The sequence below is a fragment of the Neovison vison genome, chromosome 7 (genome assembly GCF_020171115.1).
Source record: "Neovison vison isolate M4711 chromosome 7, ASM_NN_V1, whole genome shotgun sequence".
NCBI classification, from domain to species: Eukaryota; Metazoa; Chordata; class Mammalia; order Carnivora; family Mustelidae; genus Neogale; species Neogale vison.
This window is the reverse complement of record NC_058097.1, coordinates 96473954-96497842: the sequence shown is the minus strand read 5'-3', so window position 1 is coordinate 96497842 and position 23889 is coordinate 96473954. Positions and strand designations below refer to the sequence as shown.

The following is a 23889-nucleotide window of genomic DNA, read 5'->3' as shown; positions in this document are numbered from 1 at the left end:
TAACAAATGCATTAGCCAGGAAAAGAAAGAGAAGAAAGTTCAGGCAAAGGGAAGAGATGTACAAGGTCCCACCACTGTAAGAGAGCGTGGCATACTTGAAAACAACAAATAGTAAGAGATAGTGGGAAATGAGGGATGGAGTGGGGCACGTGGGAGAGGTAAACAGAAGAGAAGTTACAGGTAGACCTAAGTCAGCTCGAAAAGGTCTTCCATGCCAAAATTTTTAAAAGACATTCTAAAAGCAAGAAAATGAGAGAACACATCTAGGAGAATGATAGGTAATGTGTGTGGAGGAAAGAGGCACAGAACCAGTTTAGTTTATTTGATCCCTACCTAATGGGGGTACTCTAGGTATTCAGAACAGGATTCTGGGTAGTGAGGTCTCAAGGAGGTAACACACATACCCACCTGCTAAGAAAGGCTCTGGGATCCCATACAGGAATGACAGATCTCATGCACCCAAATGGCTGGTGGGCATGTGGAATGGCACAAGAATTGTGTCCTAGGGACATGCACCTGGGGTGCTCAGACAGTTCGGTGGCTGCCTTCAGCTCAGGTCATGATGGCAGGGTCCTGGGAGGGAGCCCTGCATCAGGATCCCTGTTCATCAGGGAGTCTGCTTCTCCCTCCCTCTCCACCTCTTGTTCTCTCTCTTTCTTTCTCTCTCCACGGAACAAGAAACACCTTTTTTTCTGCGAATCTTGCTCTTTTGACTCTAAACAAATAAGAATAGGAAGAAGATGGAAGAAAATAAAACTGCACATCCAACCTTTACCTTTTCATGTGGGACTGCCTTCTAAAGAAGGATTCTGCAGCAGAAAACCATTTACCATGCTAATGGACACCAAAAGAAAGCTGGGTGGCAATCCTTCTATCAGATAAATTAGATTTTAAACCAAAGACTATAATAAGAGATAAAGAAGGACATTATATCATATTTAAAGGGTCTCTCCAACAAGAAAATCTAACATTTGTAAATATTTACACCCCTAACATGGGAACAGCCAATTATATAAGCCAATTAATTATAAAATCAAAGAAACACATTGACAATAATACAGTAAAAGTAGGAGACTTTAATACCCCCTCACTGAAATGGACAGATCATTTAAGCAAAAGATCAACAAGGAAATAAAAACTCTAAATGACACACTGGGCCAGACAAACATCACAGATATATTCAGAACATTCCATCCCAAAGCAACAGAATACACATTCTTCTCTAGGGCACATGGAACATTCTCCAAAACAGATCACATCCTGGATCACAAATCAGGTCTCAACCAGTACCAAAAGATTGGGATCATTCCTACACATTTTCAGACCACAATGCTTTGAAACTCAAACTTAAACACAAGAGGAAAGTTGGAAAGAACTCAAATACATGGAAGCTAAAGAGCATCCTACTAAAGAAGGAATGGGTCAACCATGAATAAAGAAGAATTTTTAAAAATTCATGGAAACAAATGAAAATGAAAATATAACTGTTCAAAATCTTTTGCATGCAGCAAAGGCAGTCCTGAGAGGAAAGCATATAGCGATACAAGCCTTTCTCAAGAAACAAGAAAGGTCTCAAGGACACAGCCTAACCCTACACCTAAAGGAGTTGGAGAAAGAATAGGAAAGAAAGCCTAAACCCAGCAGGAGAAAAGAAATAATAAAGACCAGAGCAGAAATCACTGAAACAGAAACCAAAAAAATAGTAGAAGAGATCAATGAAACTAGGAGCTGGTTCTTTGAAAGAATTAATAAGATTGATAAACTCCTGGCCAGACTTATCAAAAAGAAAAGAGAAAGGACCCAAATAAATAAAATCATGAGTGAAAGAGGAGAGATCACAACCAACACCAAAGAAATACAAACAATAGTAAGAACACATTAGGAGCATCTATACACCAGCAAATTTGACAATCTGGAAGAAATGGATGAATTCCTAGAATGTATAAACTACCAAAAGTGAACCAGGAAGAAATAGAAAACCTGAACAGACCCAAAACCAGCAAGGAAATTGAAGTAGTAATCAAAAGTCTCCCAAAAAAACAAGAGCCCAGGCCCAGACGGCTTCCCAGGAGAATTCTACCAAACATTTAAAGAAGAACTAATACCTATTCTCCTGAAACTGTTCCAGAAAATGGAAATGGAAGGAAAACTTCCAAACTCATTTTAAAATTTATATGGTTGGTTGCCTCTGTACTATGAGCAGCTCAGCTTGACGAGGTGCTTGAATGGGCAATCTGGGGTTCATGAGGAGAAGAGATCATTACCCAACAGAGAGCTATCCCAAGGGTGAGTTGGTAGTGGGGAGAACTCTCCTCACTGCTGGGGTACATGTGGCCAGGTGTTCCGAGGCCCAGTGTCAGGTTCCTATGTAAGCCCGGGCATGATTCAGATGATTGTTGGGGGCAGGAGATCCCTTCCAGTGAGTGAGGAGGCATGACAGTGAGGAAAACCAGAGACCCTCCAACTTTGAATATCAGAGGCAGTCAGAACCTTGAGACCCGCCCTCCTGGGGTTTAACTTCTGTCTGGTTGGAGAGGTTCTTGTGCTTTAGCTGTGGTGATACTTTCAATTTCCTGGAATCGCCAAGCTGTCTGACCTTTGAAATTCTATTCTTGCTGTTCCCTCTGCCTGGAAATTCTTCCAACAACACCCACCCTATCCTCCCATTGAAGAACTTGTGCTATTATAACCACACAGTCATATATCTATCTCCCCCAGTAAATGAAATGCTCCTTGAGCAGGGGGCTTGCCCGTCTTATTAGCTATTTTATCCCCAGTGGTGGTATAATGCCCAACACATTCTAGTTCCATATAGGTGCTTGTCAAATTGAACGAACTAAAGCTCGAACTAAACTAAAGCTAGCGATGGTTCAAGCTCCTGAGCTGGAATAACAAGTAGGATCCAGCCTTCTGGTTGCCGAGAACTAGCATCTTGTTTCAGTGGGTGAGGCCAACACTGAGGGAACTGTGATGATTCAGGTACCTGAGGACTCAGGGAAGGTTGTACATAAAAGGAGACTTCCAGGACTCCTGGATGTCTCCATCAATGAAGTGTCTGCCTTCGGCTCAGGTCATGATCCTGGGGTCCTAGGATTGAACCCACGTTGGGCTCCCTGCTCCGTGGGGAGTCTCCTTCTCCCTCTCCCTTTGCCCCTCCCCCCCACTCATGTTCTCTTGCTCATTCTTCTCAAACAAATAAAGTCTTAAAAAAGGGGGGGAGGGGAGGAGACTTACAAGTCAAATAGGAATTTAGGTATAATGACTAGGACTTCTGAACCTGGAGGAAATCAGATACATTTGCTAATGGCTGTTCTACGCCCGCAGAGGCGATTCATATTGTGGTCTGCAAATGGGTCCCATCAGGAGATCCAGTCACAGCAAGTGAGGAAGAGAAAGGCAAGAGAGCAGAGAAATTACATAGAGAATTACAGCTGTTACCTTTATCTCATTAGCATGACATTCTAGAATGCTAAAGAACGTGAAGGTGAAAACTTATAATCAGGGGCGCCTGGGTGGCTCAGTGGGTTAAGACTCTGCCTTCGGCTCAGGTCATGAGCCTGAGCCTGGGATCGAGCCCCACAGTGGGCTCCATGCTCAGCAAGGAGCCTGCTTCCCCCTCTCTCTCTCTCTCTGCCTGCCTCTCTGCCTACTTGTGATCTCTGTCTGTCAAATAAATAAATAAAATCTTAAAAAAAAATTTAAAATCAAATGGTTTGGAGATCTGTAATAAAGCATGATTTGTTTGCAGTCCTGACAGAGATGAACATGGTGCTTTTGTCACCCTGGCGAGTGAGGTCTGTGGTCCTCAGCTCCCACATCTACTAAATGGGGTAAGACGCGGGAAGTGCCCAGTACAGGACTTCGTATACAGCAGACTCGGTACATGGCGGTTCTGGTAAGTGTCGGCACCAGCACTGACTGAGGTGATGAGACTTGTCACTCATTTTGTCCACTCCTCGCTCCACCTCCATACACACACCTTCTCAAACGCAGACACAAACAGCTGTAGATTGTCTGAGGTCTTCTTAGCGTGAGGGAGAGACTAATAACCCTCTGCCAAGGGCCCCTGAGCCCCATGTCTAGGAGGAGGCGCACTGCGCACTAAATTATTAATGACTGCACATCCCTGTGTGTAGTCTGACTCTAACATAGGAAGGGGAGGGCCATCTGGCTCAGGACTGACTCTTGATTTTGGCTCAGGTCACGATCTCAGGGAGCCCTGCATCAGTCTCACCAGGCTCGGAGCTCAAGGCTGAGTGGGGCAAGGGAGGTGTCCACTGCTTTCCCTCCCCCTTTCCCTCTGCCCCTCCCCTCCAAAATAAATAAATAAATCTTGAAAGAAATGAAATAAAATGAGGAACAGGACATTGAGGACCATACACTGCTATTTCCTAACTTTTGCTGGGAACCCTTCAAAAAAACAATTTTTCCCTTAATTATATCCGGGTTGGTAATTGGTTGCACAGAAGAATCACCTGGAATCCTTCTGAAAAAGAATGATGTTTGGGTTCACCCCAGACCAATTAGATTGCAAACCCCTGGGAAGGGGGCTCAAGTTTGGATGGTTTTCTGAAGATCCCAGGTGATTCTAACGCGTTGATTCATGTGCAGACCCTGGACCACAGCACCAGCCTCACCAAGAAGATTGTTTAAAGTGGGATCTCCTTTTGGGGTGCCTGGGTGGCTCAGTCAGTGAGGCGTCTGCCTTTGGCTCAGGTCATGATCCAAGTCCTTGGATCAAGTCCTGCATCAGGCTCCTTGCTCAGAGGGGATCCTGCTTCTCCTTCTTCTGCTCCCTCTGCTTGTGCTCGCTCTGTCAAATAAATAAATAAAATAGTTTTTAAAATATTAAAAAAATAAAATGTAGGGTGTGCCTGGGTGGCTCAGTGGGTTAAAGCTTCTGCCTTCGGTTCAGGTCATGATCCTAGGGTCTTGGGATCGAGCCCCACATCGGGCTCTCTGCTCAGCAGTGAGCCTGCATCCCCCCCTCTCACTCTGCCTGCCTCTCTGCCTACTTGTGATCTCTCTCTCTGTCAAATAAATAAATAAAATATTTTTTTAAAAATAAAAATAAATAAAATGTAGGCACTCAGGCCCCAGTCCAGACTGAATTAGAATTGAAACAAATCAGAATGCTCGCTTCCAATGATCCATAATCACATCAAGATTTGAGAAGTGCTAGTGAGGGTCAGGGATTCCCAACTGTGGCTGCACAACAGAATCATCTAGAGGAATCTGGGAAAATGCAGATGCTTGGGCTCTACCCCCTAAGGCTTCTACCTAATTGGTCCAAAAAGGATCACAAATAAATATTTTGAAAAGTCACCCCTAAGCACATAAGCTGGGCGGCCAGGGCTGAGAACCATGATGTTAGGCAGGCACTGCCCCAGAGATGGACTGAATTCTCAGCTGGGAGCACCTTCCTGAGGGGGCTCGGAAAGACGAGGTGAATCAACGTTTCTTTTCCCAGAAGTGCCAGAAAGAACAAGTATGGTCTCTCTAGTATGGGGCCTCCTAGCAACATGTTTAAGAAATGTTTACTTCATACACACATATGTAAATTTGTATTTTCTGTTTTTCTCCTTGTTATAACTGTAGTTTATTAATGACTAGATCTATGTGCATAATCATGTGTAATAAGCTGAAATATTCATGTCTTACTTTTATTCTTTGGCAATGATTTTAAATATTTACATTAAAACAAACAAGTGGATGTTATAGGGTACAATATCCATTTCTTGTGAATTTTAAAGATAAAATGCAAGACTTCAAAGAAATTTTTTTGTTTCAAGGGGACACTTCAGGCTATGCCCCAGACCTCCCACTGAAATTTATTCTCCCTCCGTCCTCAGGACTACTCCAGAGGGAAAGTCTGACGAAGCCTGAGTCAACAGAATTATTTGAAATGTGACAAATCTTAATTGATGTAGTTTCAAATCCCCAGCAGTTGAAGCATCTCGGCTTATCTCAAATGCCAGAAATACTGTAACATTTGTCACTTCAATCCCAGCCAAGGGTCAAATGCAGCACCACAAGCAGAAGCCGAAATAAATCCCAGAAGTCATTTTGCAGTTGACTTCACTTTATTCACATGATAGCTATAGGGGTTGACAATGACTTCCTCTAACATTTCTTTCTTCTGATGGGTTGATGGAGAGTTTGGCGGCAGACAGTGTGGGGAGAAGGGACATACGGGAAGACAGATCAGGGGTTTGTTACAATTCTACGTCATCACGAATCATTTAATTTTAACCTTGTGGTTTGTCTAACACATTTGCAGGAAGAGTTGAGGAATAGATCTAATGCTCACTGGCAGATACTTGACAGCCCTTGTGGGCGGCATCTTTAGAGGACACACAATTGATCCTAACAGTAGAGGACCTCAGACGGTGTGCTTGTGGGACAGAGGTGAGTGGGGGTTCTGAGAAAGGCATCCCATGACAGCAGTGGGCGCTCAGGACATCCAGCAGGCAGCTCGAGAGTTGCAGTCAATCCCAGGGGCGTGACATGGCTTCTCAGTACTGATAGGACCTCACAAGGAGCCACATAAGAATTACGGTGATCAGGACAATAGTGAAGTTGAGAAACAGCTCTCGGGTGGATATCCCCATTCTCCGAGTTGGCTCGATGAGAACGGACGGTGGACTTTGGAGGGCACGCCAAAGACCTCCTGCTTGTCCTCACCTAGTGGGAAGTAATGAAGAAAAACGGGGAGATTCATGAGGGTGCTGTCCTAGCTGTGGAAGAGCAGAGTGTAATGGGCTGAACGGTGGCCCCAGCAAAATTTACATGTTGAAGCCCTAACACCCTGCATCTCAATATATGACTGTATTTGGAGAAAGGGTCTTTCAAGAGGTAATTAAGTTTACCTGAGGCCATTAAGTTGTGCCCTGTTCCACGATAGCTGGTGTTCTTATAAGAAAAGTAGGCGAGGACACAGACATGTAAGAAGGAAGGCTGTGTGAAGGCAGGGAAGGCAGTCATCTACCAGACAAGGAGGGAAGCCACGGAAGGAATCAACCCTGCCAACGCCTTCTGTTTAAATGTCTAGCCTCGGGACGCCTGGGTGGCTCAGTTGGTTGGACGACTGCCTTCGGCTCAGGGCGTGATCCTGGAGTCCCGGGATCGAGTCCCACATCAGGCTCCCAGCTCCATGGGGAGTCTGCTTCGCTCTCTGACCTTCTCCTCGCTCATACTCTCTCTCACTGTCTCTCTCTCTCTCAAATAAATAAATAAATAAATGTCTAGCCTCCGAACTATCTTTGGACTAGGGCAGCAAGTCTTCCTGGGTCTCCAGCCTGCTGACCTCCCCTCTAGATTCCGGACTTGTCAGCATCCACAATCACCTAAGCCAATTTTATCCATATATCTGCCTACATCTGACTTGATATTCACATATACATGTGGGTCACACATACACACACACACACACACACACACACACACCCTACTAGCTCTGTTTGCCTGAAGAACCCTAACTAATAAGAACCTGGGTTTTCTGCCCAATGTCACAAAGACCAACAAAGTCCTAATTTTTTTCCTGGGATGAATATATAGATCCTCTGGATAAAACACAAAATATTGTATTTTCTCTCTCCCAGGATTTATGTGCTTGCCTTGCTAATGTGGGGTACCAGCAAGCAAAGTCACAGAAACAAAATAAAGCCTAAAAGCGGTATGATTTAGTATTTGTTCTTGCTTGGATTTGCGTGCAGGAGCAGGGCCCTGTCATCTCTTAAGGGCTGGGCTGCTGCAGGTCTCCATCCAAGCCCGCGAGTGCATGAAGGTCTTGCAGCAGCTGCTTGGCCTCTTCTAAGCCCTCCGCAGGGCACGGGCCCACCGGGGTCAACCGAAAGTCCCTCGCATAATAGGCACTCAGTCGACAGAGCAAGTGTTAACCTCATGGGTACTTCTATTTCAAAAAAGGCTTCTGCCAGCTATTTTTAGTCAAGTGCAGGATGTGCCTATATTGTAAACACTTTACAGAGCAGGGATGGTATCCTTAGAGTGCGTGCAGATCGTACGTGCAGGAAATCGTACTTCGAGAACATATGCAATGCAATCCATGAGATTATCGCCTTCGGTGATGTGGCATAATGAGTAGTTTGTGTTTGCAAACCGAATGAAATTAAAGATTAAAGATAAAATTTTAGATACTATGCAGTAAAAAAGTTTAGGGGTAAGGCATGTTTTGTTTATCTGTTAAGGGTAGGAGTTCAGGGGGTAGGAAGTGTTGTTAGTGTGCTTTCGGCCTGAATGGCATCTTTTAACCATCTAACGGGACTGAATGTAATTGTAATTGTAATTACCATGTTTATTATATTAGTAATGGGTGGAATTATTAGTTGTACACACCAACTAAATGATCGTTCTTCATGTTATGGGATGGTTGGTGTAATTAACACATAGGTTCTAAGGACATGGTGTCACCTAGGAGCTTGTCAGAATCTGGCTTTAAAAAATGGCCGATAATGATGATCTCTGTATCATTTTCCTTTGAATCGTTACCCATCCTTCAGCCCTCCACATCCAGGATACAGTGAATTCCAATGAAACTCTTCACAAAGGCTTGCTTGAAGGAGAAAGTAAACAGAAGAAAATAAATGGATAAAAGAAGTAGAGAGAATGTGTTAGAAGGTGTACAAGAGTAGAATTGGGAGAGGAAAGGGAAGGTGATGAATCCAGGCCAGGAGCCTGGGGACAAAGGAATAGGAATCAGAGGCAGACTCTTCCCTCTTAATAAAATCTAGTGCTAGTCCAAACACTAATTTATTTGGGTGCATTTTGGAGAAATACAGAGATATGCAAAGAGAGAGAGACTCTATTTATAATGATCAAAACAACCCAGTTCAGGGAGGGCAAAATCACTATCGCACCCAAACTGTTTTTTAGATTAATCTCTTAAATAAAGGGATCCATGGGGAGGGGCGCAACAGGAACATACTCAGAAAATGTTATTGAAAGCCGTCCACAGCTCTGTTTGGTGACATTCACAGCTCTGTGACCTTCACAACTCTGGCAAATGTTACCACGATTATTCTCTCTCCCACGACTATAGCTAAGAAGCTGCGAGATGAGGTACCTTGTTTGCGTGATGGCACATAGCAATTTAGAGCAGAACCAGAACAGGCAGACTGGAACTAGATGTTAGAATTGTGGTTACGATACTGGAGTGATTACAAGAATGAGTTATTACTCCAACTAACTGTCCTGACTACACAAAGCGTGTGTAAAATTTCAACACTTTGGGAAAACAATTTCACATTTTTTATTAAGGTTGTTAATGCTAACTCTCTATTACCTAGCTATTTCACTTCTGCTCTTAGAAACTCAAGCATGTGTGTACCAGGATCCATATATCAGAATGTTCACAGCCACATTTCATAATATCCACAACTGGAAACCATTCAGGTCTTCATCAACATCCATGGGATGGATGATGAGTTTTGGTACATTCATATATTTGAACACTATAGAGCAAAGCAAATATTTGAACTACAGCAACACAGAACAAGATGGCTGTCACAGGTACAACTGTCTGGCCAAAGAAGAATTTACAAAAGACAAACAGACTGTGATTCCATTTATACAAAACCCAGAATGGGGAACTCAATCGTGTTGTTTAGGAATCTTGACCTCGGTGGTAAAATTATAAAGAAGAGAATAAACAAATTTATCTCAGCAATCAAGATGGTGGGGCAGAAGGGAGAGAGAATCAAGAATGGACTTCTGGGGCGCCATCAACGATCTCTTTCTTGACCTGGGTGACAGAATACAGGTGCTGCTTTATAATTATTGTTCAAAATATGTTTTATGATTCTTTGCATTTTTATCCAGTAGTCTCTGAATTGGCAGGCTACCTCATATACTTCTTTATTTCCTACAGTTTACTTCTTACTATTACTCACACTTTGATGGTGAACTTGAATATTTGCTGTGTAATATGTGATTTAAATAAATAGAACACAAATAGTGAAGGTGAGAATTTAAAATGAATGCAATTGAATCAATGCTCAGGCTAACAGTAGGAAATGGACTTCACTATCACATACATTTATACCAAAGTTAGGCAGATGTTCAGATCAGCAACCTTCTACTTGTCTGTTGTGACCCCACAAAGACGATTGTGGTCTTGTTGTAAATATTCCCCAGAGTCAAGGTCCCACCATATGATCCAAAGTGACTGCCAGAGCCAGGAAAGCCCTGAATACATAGACATTGACCTTCTTTGAATGGAGGCTGTGAGAATTAGGAGGGTAGAAATGCATGCCACGAGATGGAAGAAAAAAAACAAATAAGAATAAATAATACTCTTTACATCGTAAAAAATACTGGACACAATAGGTATTGCCTATTTCATAAAGGAATGTAAATATACCTCGTGTTTCTCATTTGTAACTTGTACACACACACACACACACACACGCACACACACTCCCTCTCTTTCTTTCTCTGCTAAGTGTAAAAATCCTGCTGTCACCTGAAGAGGGTCAAGGACACACCTGGCTGCAGTAGGCTTCTTCTTTCTCTCTCCACCTCAGGCTCCCACTCCTGCTTGTCTCCCAGGCTCTCTGGGCTCCTGGACTCTGGGCAGGGCCTAAAGTAGTCAGAGGGCGGTGGCAGTCACTGATGTCACTGATGAAACATCTCAAAGGAACCACCTCCAATGGTTTGAGGCTATTTGTGTTTCGGGGGAACATAGACGTCTGTTGACTAAGACTCTAGTCCTTTGGCTGCTTATTTGTACTAACACCACACAGACCTAACATTTTCCCTTCCCATTGACTGTAGGCACGATCAATGTGGATTTTACATTTATCTTACACATCTTCATGAATAGCTCTAACATGTGTTTCAAACAACACAAACCCAAAGCAATAGACTAATACTAACAGATAACACTGAAATGGGCTGTTCACCCGACTCATCACACGAGGGTATAAAAAAATACAACTTCGTTTTCCCACCCGTATCCTTAACTATCCGAAATGTGCAGCATTCTCTGCCTTGCTCATGCACACCCCAAAGCGCACGGGCACCTATATTCAACAGACATCTCCAGCTCCTCCAGACTGACCTTCATCCAAGCAGTGAAAGCTATCTCCTCGGTCACCTGCTCTGCATAACATTCCAGCTAAGCCATATTTTGGAAGTTTACACATTAATATACAGTTTCATCCAAGACAGCTGTGGAAGGCATGGTTCATGTCTCTCTGTCAGTAAGCTAATCCCGCAGCAAATTCATACAGCAAAAGTCAGTCCTTCGGAGAGACCTCGGGGGGGGGGGGTAAAAGGAGACATGGTAGACACTAGCAGTCGTGAGTTATGGACCCTCTCTGCAAGAGACAGAAGCGTGTAACCTTCGGTTATAAACGCGAACTAAAACTAGGCTGCTACAATGAGTTTACAAGCAACATGCCCGAGGTCTGGAGGTAAATGGAGCCCTGAACTACTTAACAGAACTTGAAAGCACATCAGCAAAACACTTTCCCCGGGACCCCAGCAATTGCTTGCTCCGCAAATCCCTTCCTTACAGATAACAGAGAAAATTCCCCTCTGAATTCCCAAATTCAGGGTCAATCAAAATAATGCATTTCCAGAGGCATAAGCAAGCAAAATTCTCCCTCTCGTTGTGTTCATTGTCAGTCCTCTCCCCGCCGTGCCTCATACTGCAGAGACGTTACTAAAAGACTTTCCATCCTTTTCTTCATTTTCAACATAAACCCACTGACAGATAATGTTAAGACAACATTCTGTTGCCACACGCCTTGTAAAAAGATAGCTTGGTGAAGTGACAGATAGTATATAATAATTATAGCTCAATCGAACATTGGCACTGATGTGTTGCCATCTGGCAAACCCTCTCGAATGTAGTCAGATTTCTGTCTTTTGCCTGCGAGCCCTTGCCAGATCATTTCAAAAGCTAGGAGTGCTTTCCTAGTCACCAATCCACGCCTGTACCTTCTTTTAACCACTCAAAATTATGTTGGGGGCAATCAAAAGGTTATATATTATTAAAGAACATTTGAAAATAATAAATCATAAAGAAAATTTCTATTAGCTATTAATCTCACCACTCAACAGGGGGGAGGGAATCCTTTCTACTACTTTTTATTCATGCTCGGGCTGTACAGACACAATCTCAAATTCCCAAGATATTTTTGGTAAAGGGATCTGATCCCTGGAAAACCGTTATCTTTTTGGAGTCACACAGAATCAAATTCATACTATGCCCTGGGCCTGGTATTGTGTGTAGGGGACAAGCATTTATTTTGTACATGTTCAAAACAGGATTCGCTGTACAATCTCTAAAACATTATATATAATGGGGGGAATGTTAACATATTCTAAAACAGCTGGCCAACATGGTCAGTTTGGTGAAAAGGGGTCAATATCAACACAACTGAGAGGGAAAACCCTATTGCCTATTCATGAGTCATTTCCGTTGGCCTGCTTGGTTGCCCTACTGAAGTCTATCCACTTTGTACCAGGGACTACTCTGCCCAGGACATTGTCAAATTCCCGGATAGAGGCTCAGAAGCTTCTGCATAGTAGGGGATTATTCTGTGATGTCATGAGAGAGTGAGATTACATTGAGAATTTAGCTTGTTATCAGTTTGACCTGACCCGCTCCAGAAAAATATGCCACCCGAAGTCACTGGACAACTATTCAAGGCCTATGGGGGATATTTAGCCCTGCGGATTTGCAGGTCTTTTCCCAATAAATAAATAAATAAATAAACATTACTGTCTCTCCTTTAAGAACCTGAGAATAACAAGATTTCAAACCTCAGTGCCAAAGCAAAAGCATCCCTTTCAATTAACCTTCCTTGAGTCTGCTGCTACTTTCCTTTCTGTGAGCAGTTCCCAAGACTTAACAGCATGCATTCCTTCTCAGCTTTCTCTCAAGGTGCTGTTCCGCCCGTCAACAAGAAGACTTCATGGAAAATCCTTTGAGGTTATCTCTATGCCTATTAAAGTAGAATTCAGCCACAGGCCAAAAATGTCAAGTAAAGAGATACCTGGGTGGCTCAGTCAGTTAAGCGTCTGCCTTCTGCTCAGGTCGTGATCCCAGGGCCCTGGGAATTGAGCCCCGCATCGGGCCCCCGGCTCAACGGGGAGCCGGATTCTCCTTCTCCCTCTGCTGCTCCCACTGCTTGTGCTCTCTCTCTCTGCCAAATTAGTAAATAAATACAATCTTTTAAAAAATGTTGGGGCACCTGGGTGGCTCAGCTCAGGTCATCATCCCAGGGTCCTGGGATCGAGTCCCGCACCGGGCTCTCTGCTCAGCAGGGGGGAGCCTGCTTCCCCCTCTCTCTCTGCCTGCCTCTCTGCCTACTTGTGATCTCTGTCTGTCAAACAAATAAATAAAATCTTTTTTAAAAGACTTTAAAAATGTCAAGTAAATAATGTTCACACTGACGTGGGTACTGATGATCTGCTTGGCCCTTAGGCACCCATTCTTCGGTATAGTACATGCTTTGAGAATTAATGCTGAGCTTTTGTGCCCGGTTATTCCCCATTTTCATCCACCGTTTTACTTTGCAAAAACTGAACACCTCAAGTCAGTCCATGACTCCTGGGTCAAGTCTATGACATGACGGAAGAAATCAGCAAGGCCTGATGAAGGTGATAAGCTCTTAGCCCATCGAGGGGACGAATAGGATGATTTGTCTCGCCTTCCTCACCGTTGCGACTTCACATCCAGCTGCCCATGGAGCTGCTCAGAAGGAAAGAAGCTGCTTTCTGCTATGCTTTCTCATTAACCCAAACACCAATGCAAGCCCAAAGGAAGAGGAAACCCTATGTCTTGAAGCTCTTTCCGTGTCCTTGAAAAAGCCATGGTCATTACCTGTATTCTCAATCGCTTTTGGTTTACGTGTGATTTTATTTGTCTCACCCACCGGATTGCGTTTCAAAGGCAGGGATGGTTTTTTGTATTTCTTTTGTCCTCGAGCCATGCATAGAACCAACAGAATATCATAATAGATGCTCTAGAATGTATAGCAAGGGGCTCAGTTTGCTCCTGTCCTCCTGAGAGCCAGACGTGTCTGAGTGTGCCCCGCAAACCTGAGTGGGGGAAGTTGAGGTCGACATCTCTTCTACTCATCCAAGGATCTAGACACCACCTAGGACAGAAAACTCCTTTGAAGGGAAATGATCAAAAAAGATACATGCGGTTCAGCAGCAGGGAAACTACAGATGTCATTCCACTACACATAACACATCTGGCTAGCCAGGTCCCATGAGATGTGGATGTCAAGGTGGGACTAAACGTACAAAGGGAAAATAAATTAGGGGAAATGCCTGAGAGAGAAAACATGGAGAGAGAGAGAGCGAGACACTGAGGGAGCCATCAAACGGCAAGAGAAAGAGACGGGGGCGGGGGGAAAGGAAGAGAGGTGGGTAGAAGCATCGCAGACCGCAATTCAGTTCTACGGGACGTTTGACAAGGCTGCGAGGCCTCAAGTCATAGTTACATGTCAGAGACATCCCGTGTGTCCCAGGGAGGGGCTGGCCTTGGTCTTCCTCCCACGCTCAGCCATTGACTGGTTGAGCCCCCGGGGCACACGGCTTCTGTGTGGCCACGATCATGACTTCAGCTGGGATCCACCTCGACATCGCTGCTGTCGGTGAGAGGCACCATCTCACGGCCCCTTACCCATATGCTACCCATCCTGCTTCACTACAGCCTGGGGTCTGGGGCCTAGATAAGGATAAAAACTGTCCCTAGCTCGTAGCACTGAGCGGGAGAGAGAGAGAGAGACGCTCCCTCGACCTGCGCCATCTCGCGGACCACAGCATCGAGGGAATCAGCAATGTTCCTTCCTTCCTTCCATGAAGGGTCACGGAGCCTGAGAAGCCGCCGTGTGGATCAAGACCAACTTGCACTTCGCATCCAGCAGTGCAGGCCTCAGTAGCAAACACTCGCGGAGAGGAGCTGAAGCGGAAGGTAAAGGAAATGGCAAGCACAGTGCGGTAGCCAGCAGCTCTTGCGCCCGGGTCCGTGTGAACCACCTCTTCAAGCTGCTGGAAATGGTCAGGAGGAACATGAAAGGGGCAGCCGTCTTGCTTAACAGGTGGGAGCAAGAGCCAGAAAAAGAAAAATGTATTGGTCCTTTTTATAATAACCCATTTCACGTCCTGCTTTGGGGACATGACACCTGTTACCATCATTTGACTTGGAACCAATTAAATCCCTCTTCTCTGGAACAAGCGTATTTCTGCTCTATAATAAGATTCTGCAAGCAAACAGCTTTCTTTCAGCGCATTAAACAAAGAGCCAGGGAGAAAAAAGCAGCAGCCAAAAATGTGTTTACTACTAGGCTAATACCATCTGCCCTCAAAACACTCCCAGATTTCAGCCTGGCTTTGTTATTTTTCCTGATGGGAAATAAGAATTCAGCCGTCTTTCGATGAGCTGTTACTGAGTCGTTCAGGGAGACGGGCCAGGCACGCCTACTTGAAACCTGCTGGTTCCTGGTGAATTTGATCGAGGAGTTCACTGAGTCTCTCTTGAGAATCTGTCAGTCAGAATAACACAATTGCAATTTCGACACGAATTATAAGGCAAAATGGCTTGTTCTCTGTGAACGAGTACATCGGGCTTCAGCTAGGGCTTACGGAAGCCGAGAGAAGAGCGTCGTGACGAATCCTGAAAATCTAACTCTGCTCTCCGGGAAGGCAACGGTGCGACGCAAGCGCCTCGTCGCAGTAATGTGCGAGGTTAGCTGGGTGCAGCTGCAGGCTAGGTTTCCTTTTGGATGAGGGATGTGCTCTCTCCGAGGGCAATCGGGCACTTGCTCTAGACCCTGGGGAGTAACCTAACCTTTTACACTTTTACAGTAAGTAATGTGGAATTGCCAGGGGCTCGTGTTCTGGGAATTTGGGCAGCTTATGTGGGAGAGGTGGTTCAGGCCTCCTCTTAGTTTACATTTCGCTGGCTCCTGCCCTCAGGTGCCAGTGTTGAGGAGGAAAGGAGGCCCCCACACCTGAGGCCAGTTGTATCTGTGCCCTCATGAGGGTAACCCGTTGGCATTAACACAAACCCAGCCAGCAAACTTTTTCTTTGTCTCCTCCCATTCGGTCTCCCCTCTTTTTGCTAGATGCTCGCCAAGCCCTTACCAGCCAGCCAGGCCCACCAGGCACTGACACAAGCAGAGAGATTCCTGCCACTTCCACTCTGGCATCTCCCTAGCACCCCTCCCCACCCCGTGGCTTGGCTTGGCTTCTGCCTACAAGACCCCTCTCTTCTGCAGCCTCCTCTCCTGGGTACCACGGATTTTGACCAACACGGTCCTGGAGTTATGCTCACTTCTGGAGCAAGATGAGGGGGCGGTGAGGCAGGGTGCCTTCTGTGTGCTGAGGAATACGGAAGGAAGACCTCTTTGCCCTTGCTCCAGACATGAGTGCAGGGGGACATCCAGCCAGGCCCTACGTAGAAGTCAGACGCATCTTCTCATCTCAGACTCACTTCTCCCCTCCCACTAATAGCATTTGGTACTGAACTTTCCTTTTCTTAGGATGAATCGTCTCTCAGCAGGCGGCTAAGTTTCCAGAGCAAACCAGCCTCTCCCGGTCTGATGTTGAAATGCAGCCTTACACACCGCTCCCGCTCCTGCTCCCGCTCAGGACCCCCCACTCCAGTATCCTTGCACAGACCGTGTAGCACACTGCGCTTGCCACCAAACATCCCTCCATGGAGGACAGAGCAGGAATTGGCTTCTCCGCGCTGCAGACAGAAAGCATACTATTTTGTGTGTTAGCTGTTTCCTGTAACTCCCAGGTGAAGTTCCCATTCTTGATGATGAACAATGGTATCAGAGTCAAATCCAGCATCACAGGCCCAGGTCTAAGGGTGGGGTCTATGGAGCCTTACACAGTACGAACTCCAGCCTACTCTCAATGTGGACCTTCTAGTCCATCTCCCTGATTTCAGAATGAGGATCGGGTCTCTCCCCCTGCGGACGCAGCGCTGAGTCAGGTAGTGTAAGGAAGGTAGTGGATGGCCCCATAGAAGTTTATGGAATAAAAACATGTCTGAATGCAAAAATGATGGGTTGGTTAACAACTGTTCAACTCTGGAGAGTCACGGGCCAATGAATGTTGTAAAAATAAGCCTCCCGGGTGCCTGGGTGGTGCAGCTGGTTAAGCGTGGGACTCTTGGCTTGGCTCAGGTCATGCTCTCAGGGTCCTGAGATCAAGTCCCAGCTGGGGCTTCCCGCTCAGTGTGGCTTCTCCTTAAGTAAGACTCTCTCCCTCTCCCTCTGCCCTTCCTCCCGCTCACACACACTCCCTTTCTCCAAAATAAATAAATAAATAAATCTCTTCCAAAAATAATATAATATAATAAATAAATAAATAAAACTCTCTAACCTTTCAACAATTTATGTGATAAAAGATGATGATGTTCACAAGACCTGGAGTAATTGGACCCACTTAGGGTTTCCTGATCTAAAAACAGTACATTCTAGGCTTCTTACCACTGATCAGATCTGACAGCTATTTTTTTTTAAAGATTTTATTTATTTATTTGACAGACAGAGATCACAAGCAGACAGAGAGACTGGCAGAGAGAGAGGAGGAAGCAGGCTCCCTGCTGAGCAGAGAGCCCGATGCGGGGCTCAATCCCAGGACCCTGAGATCATGACCTGAGCCGAAGGCAGCGGCTTAACCCACTGGGCCACCCAGGCACCCCTGGCAGCTATTTTTTAGGTTAGTACATAATATGCTGAGCAGCAATGTAATTTGTTATAGATTTTTTAGAAGAAAACTTTTTAATTGAGCAATGTAAACTATAATTCAAATGTGCCTACCACACAAAATAAACAATTCTTAATATCTTTGTCAGATTGTTTCATGTCTTTTTTAAATAAGGGGATTAAAATATGATTGATAAAGCTGAGGTGCCGTTGAACTGTCAATGCTATGCTCCTTCCATCTCCCTCGATAAAACAGTTGCTATGAGTTTGGGGTACATCCAAGTTCTATAATTAAACCTTTTAGATTTAGCATCTAGATTATGCTAGTCTGGTAGATAGGTTTCCCTCTTTCTTTCTCCTCTGAAACAGTTTGTGTAAAATGGGCCTTATCTTTTATTTTTTTTCTTTTTTAAGATTTGGAACTACCAGTTCCTAAACTGTATGGGCCTGGTAACCTTTTTGGAGTATAAGAGGAAATTTTTGACTACTGATTTCATGATTTTTCATGGTTATAGGTTTTCTGTTTATTCTTAAGTCAATTCTGGAAATTTACTCTATTACTAGAAAATTATCCATTTAATGTTTTTGTGATTTTTTTTTCCAAGTTTCAAATTTTGTTTTCATTTATTTTCTCTCAGTACTTTGAAGCAATAACTGCACTCTTTCCTGGCTTCTGTTGCCAGACAATTATCTTCTATTTCTCTTCTCTATAATTAACCTCATTTATAATATTCTTACCATCCTAAATTTGTACAGAATTGTAGAAGCTGTGAGTTGAGAGATTATTCTGTCTAATCTCTGTTTTATAGATGAGGAAATCAAGGCCAAGGGAAGCTAAATGATTTGACAAAAAGATCACTCTAATCCCTTTCACCTATGTATTACAGGTTAATATTAATTTACTCTGAATAGCTAAAAGGTATGTTCATTTTATTGATCCATTTTGACATTCATCTGGATTCGACATAGGCATTATTCTCAGACATTAAAAGCTTTTCCCAACAGACTGACCCGAAGTAATTCTCCCTGATTATTCTCCTTCGTAGCATTCTGTTCTTTCCCTTTATAACACTTACCACAAAAAAATTTTTTAAGATTTTATTTATTTATTTGTCAGAGAGAGAGAGAGCACGCACAAGCAGGGAGAGTGGCAGGCAGAGGCAGAGAGAGAAGCAGGCTCCCTGCTGAGCAAGGAGCCCGATGTGGGTCTTGATCCAGAACCCTAGCATCATGACTTGAGCCGAAAGCAGAGGCTTAACCCACTAGGCCACCCAGGCGCCCCAAGGGGCTGCATTATTATCTCTACTATAAAGATCTTAAAAATACTGAGGCTAGGAGAGATTAGGCAAATGTCAAAAGGTCAGAAACCCAGCAAGTGGCAGACATAGGGCTCAATCCCAGGTTTAATCCCAGGGTCTAAGCTTTGAATCCTTACAGTATCTGGTTGTTAATTTCCTGGCTTCAATAGATGTTCAAGATTCATTAATAAGAATAGCATTCCTTTACCCTCAATTTAAAAGATTTCTGGGCTTCTGGGTGAAGAAAGCAGATTGAACATATGCATCTGATTTTGCTCCCGCTCCAAACCCTACTAAAATAACAGTAGGAGGATTTTTTTTAAAGACATAAAGCCATAAGGACAGGAGAATCAAGGAAAAAGCAGCAAATAAATTTTAAAAGCTGTAAAGCAAAAGGACGGGTGTAACCAATTTAGCTAAGCTAAGAAAGCTGAATCCTAAACTGGTAGTAGAGAAAGCCAACAGCCAATCTGATTTAGACTCTACAGATTGGCAGCAGTGGGGATAAAAAATGGGGTGTCTAAAATAAGGAGAATGAGAACCGGTTGAGAGTTTTTCAAGAAATTGTTAGGTGCCAAGATCTCTCCCTTCCCCCAGCTTTGGTACAGCCAACAGTTGCCCTTCCCCCTCCCAGACAGAAGGCTGGAGTTTTATTCCCTGGAGAGAGTCTCTGGACTAAGAAACCACAAGCACACTTAAAGAAAGAAGTATCCTATTGACAGGGGGATTTAAATGAATGTACATCTGTATGATGAACCTATCTCCCAACCAACCCCTCTTCTCCTGCTCAGGTTCCAAAAGAGTAGAAGCTAAGCCTTCACATGAAGCCCCAGGCAAAAGATGAGAAGAAACTTCTCTGAGGAATCTGGACAACCCAAGAGGAAGGAAAACTGACATTGGAATTCCCCAGTGAAAAGGCCTCAATATCAGTGCAACAGAATAGAAACCCCAGAAATAAACCCATGACTGTATGGTCAATTAATTCTTGGCAAAACAAGAAAGACTATCCAATGGCAAAGAGACAGTATCTTCAACAAATGATGTTGGGAAAGCTGGACAGCAACATGCAGAAGAATGAAATTGGACCACTTTCTTACACCATACACAAAAATAAACTCAAAATTTTTTAAGTACTTAAATGTGAGATAAGAAACCACAAAATTCCTAGAAGAGGCAGTAACTCCTCTGATTGGTCATAGCAACTTCATACTAGATGTCTTCTGAGGCAAGGGAAACAAAAGCAACAACAAACTATTGGGACTACATCAAGATAAAAAGCTTCTGGGGCGCCTGGGTGGCTCAGTGGGTTAAAGCCTCTGCCTTCGGCTCAGGTCATGATCCCAGCATCCTGGGATCGAGCCCCGCATCGGGCTCTCTGCTCTGCGGGGAGCCTGCTTCCTCCTCTCTCTCTGCCTGCCTCTCTGCCTACTTGTGATCTCTGTCTGTCAAATAAATAAAATCTTTAAAAAAAAAAAGATAAAAAGCTTCTGCACAGCAAAAGAAACAACCAACAAAACTAAAAGGCAACCTACAGAATGGTAGAAGACATTTGCAAGTGACTTATCTGATAAAGGGTTTGTGTCCAAATGTATAAAGAATTTCCAAAACTCAACAACCCAAAACAAATAATCCAGTTAAAAAATGGGCAGAAGACATGGACAGACATTTTTTCAAAGAAGACATACAAACAGCCAACAGACAGATGAGAAGATGTGGGAGAGAAATGCAAATCAAAACTACAGTGGGATATCACCTCACGCCTGTCAGAATGGCTAAACTCAAAAACACAAGAAACAACAGGTGTTAGTGAGGATGTGGAGAAAAAGGAACCCTCGTGCACTCTTGGAAGGAATGCAAACTGGTGCAGCCACTGTGGAAAAAAGCATGAAATTTCCTCCAAAATTTAAAAATAGAACTACACTATGAACTAACAATTTCACTGCTGGGTATTTTGAATACAAAAAAGACTAATTAAAAGGGATTCACACATCCATATATTCGCAGCATTATTCACAATAGCCAAGAAATAGAAGCAGCCCAAGTGTCCATCAGTTGACAAATGGATAAGGAAAATGTGGTCTACCTATATAATGGAATATTACTCAACCATGAAAAGGAATTAAATCTTGCCATTTGCAACAACATGGATGGAGCTAGAGAGCATTATGTTAAGTTAAATAAGTCCACCAGAGAAAGACTGATTTCAGTCATATGATTTCAATCATATGTGGGGTTTAGGATACAAAACAAATGAGCAAAGAGAAAAGAAAGAGAGAGAGAAACCAAGAAACAGACTCTTAACTATAGACAACACACTGACAGTGAGCAGAGGAAGGTGGACAGGGGGATGGAGGAAATAGGTGATGGGATGAAAGAGAGCCCTTGTCAAGATGAGCACCAGATGTTGTATGTGAGTGCTGAATCACCAAATCATACAACAGAAACTAATGTAATACTGCATGTTAACAAAAGGGAATTAAAATAAAAACTTAGAAAAAGAAAAGATGAAGAAGAAAAGAAAAGGCCCCAACAGCTCATCTTATAGAGAATTGTACCATTGGAAACCTGACTCATGTCCTCAAAGAGTCTTCACAGTTTTTAGTCCACATGCTTAAATATTAGCAGAAAAAGTAGAAGTTAGAGCCCCAAATAAACAGAAGAAAAGCAACTTGCAGGAGACAGAAATCATACAGGGGAGAAGAAAACATGCTAAGAAGAAATCAGATTGGTGTCCAATTTCTCACCAGCAACATTGGGAGATAGTAGGCAATGGAGAAATTACTTGAAAATTCTGAAGAAAAACTATCTCCAACATAGAATTTTATCCCCAGTCAACTATCCATCAAGGGAAAGGGTAAATAAAGATATTTTCAGACATGCTTGGCTTCAAGCTGTCGGGAGCCACGCTGGCAGAACAAGAACAAGACAGCGCATGTGCTTTTGAGGAACTAGATGTGATTGGCTGACAGCTTATGTAAGAGGTGCATGAACACTGCGTGACCCTTAGGTGGTGGAAGGGAATGATCATGCGCGCGCTGCATGTAAGGGCTGCTCATTGGCTGTTGCAAACTGTATATATATGCGTGAACTTCCGTGTAGGAGAGGAGCGCGGGGCCGGGGGAGTGGTGGACCAGCAGGGGTTCCCGGCGTCCCGGTGCGCGGGGCAGAGACCCCCGGATGCCCCGGACGGGGCTGCTTCAGCGGGGTGTCCCAGGGACAGAGCTGCCCCCAGATCGCGGCGCAGGAGGAGAGGCTATGAAGAGAGCGCAATAAAGAAGCTTGCCACCCTATGTGCCCCCGGGTCGTTCTTGATGGTGAGAGCGACACAAATGACTCACCTCCCATTAGTTCATCCCAGATGATGTGCTCCACAAAAAAGAAGGGGTTACTCATGAAGAAGGACATGAGATCCAAGAAACGACACTTCCAAGGGGATGCCAAGATAGTTGTGAATGGATGTGGCAAAGTGATGTCTGGGTACCTTGGAATAAAGAGCCATTGGTCTACACTGGAGTAGGTCAGCAGCCATGAGAGATGCCTTCTGGAAAGCACAAACTGCTGGCTTGATATGCCTGAATATCTTGAAAAGAGTTTTAGAGAATGAGAAAAATTTGGAGTTGAATAGCTCTTCCATATTAGAAAAGCAAGCAAGTAAACAAAAGATGTCAATTCTTACCAACAGGAAAAAAATTAAATTTTGTACAGAAAATGAAAAGGAGTCACAGTTTATTACGTGACTCAACTATGAATAGCATTTCCACCTCACTAATGTAAAAAATGAATATTGAGCTAGATGATATTAAGGCCTAACTCTATTGGGACATGGAGGAGAGACGAGTAAAAGGAAATAAGCTTTTCTACCATAGTAAGAAGTCAATATCATGCTTAAAGTTGAAAAATCAAGGAGTAATGCAAACACATTATTAAAAAATATGTAAGTAAACGTGAAATGAATCAGCAAAAAGGTGGAGATGTTGGCTTCTGAGGGAGGAGACATGGGGGTAAGCAGAGAACTACTCTGGGGCGTTGTAAAGTCATCAGTCACCTTACACTAGGACATGTATAACTTAAAAGATTAAAATGCAGATGTGGTCCCTGGGTAGCTCAGTCAGTTAAGTATGAGACTCTTGATTACAGCTGAGGTCTCAGTCTCAGGGTTGTGAAATCGAGCCCCGCACACCGTGCCGTGTGGAATCTGCTTGAGATTCTCTCTCTCTCTCTCTCCTGCCCCCCACTCTGTCCCAATCCCCTACCTGTGCACGCATGCTCTCTCTACCTCTGTAAAAAAAAAAAAAAATTAAATTAAAAAATAAAATAAAACAGATCAACGTTTCTGCGTAGTGTAACATGTTTATCCTCCATCTCTCTCCTCTTTTCCTCTTCCCCTCTCTTCTCTCCATGTTTCTCTCTCATTATAAGCCTTATGCCAACTCCTCTGGTCAATCAGCTGGAAGGAGGGTTTTAAAGAACAAGTTGACTTACTCTGGTAAATGAGCAGAACTCAATTAGACAATAAAGAAAATCATTTCCTTTCCAGCATTCTGTATAAATGGGCCCCAGACTTGCAAGAAATGGAAATTCTAGTCTTCGCATAAGACAACCTCTTAATGATTGATCTTTCACCTGTTTATAGCTGTCCTTAGTTCTTTCTGATCTTCTCTATAAAAGCCCTGCATCATCGCATAGGTTGAGTACTGAAACCTCTTCCACACTTCGTTCCATTTGTATTTTTTCTTACTTTGTTCTTTCCCTCTAGCAAATGCCTGTGTTAATATCTGACCCTTGCCAGGGGCATTGGGCCAAAGATAGTCCTCAGTCAAACTGTGGCCTGAAACAGATGGTGAGCTGCCCTCAGGGACTCAGGTTACACTTCCAAGGCGTTCTCACGT

The 23889-nt window shown here is 43.9% G+C and overlaps 1 protein-coding gene across 3 annotated transcripts in view; it reads right to left on the bottom strand.

Annotated features, from left to right (window-relative positions):
• Positions 1 to 6070: 6070 nt before the first annotated feature.
• Positions 6071 to 23889, bottom strand: part of SLN (sarcolipin) — a 32878-nt gene continuing 15059 nt past the window's right edge. The window contains exons 1-2 of one of the 3 annotated variants that reach the window (XM_044260599.1): positions 10503 to 10565; positions 6071 to 6684 (exon numbers count right to left, since the gene is read on the bottom strand). In XM_044260599.1, coding sequence (XP_044116534.1) covers positions 6516 to 6611 — 96 coding nt within the window. In that variant the 5' untranslated portion in view covers positions 6612 to 6684; positions 10503 to 10565 and the 3' untranslated portion in view covers positions 6071 to 6515. The other 2 variants (XM_044260601.1, XM_044260600.1) reach the window with 2 other exon arrangements.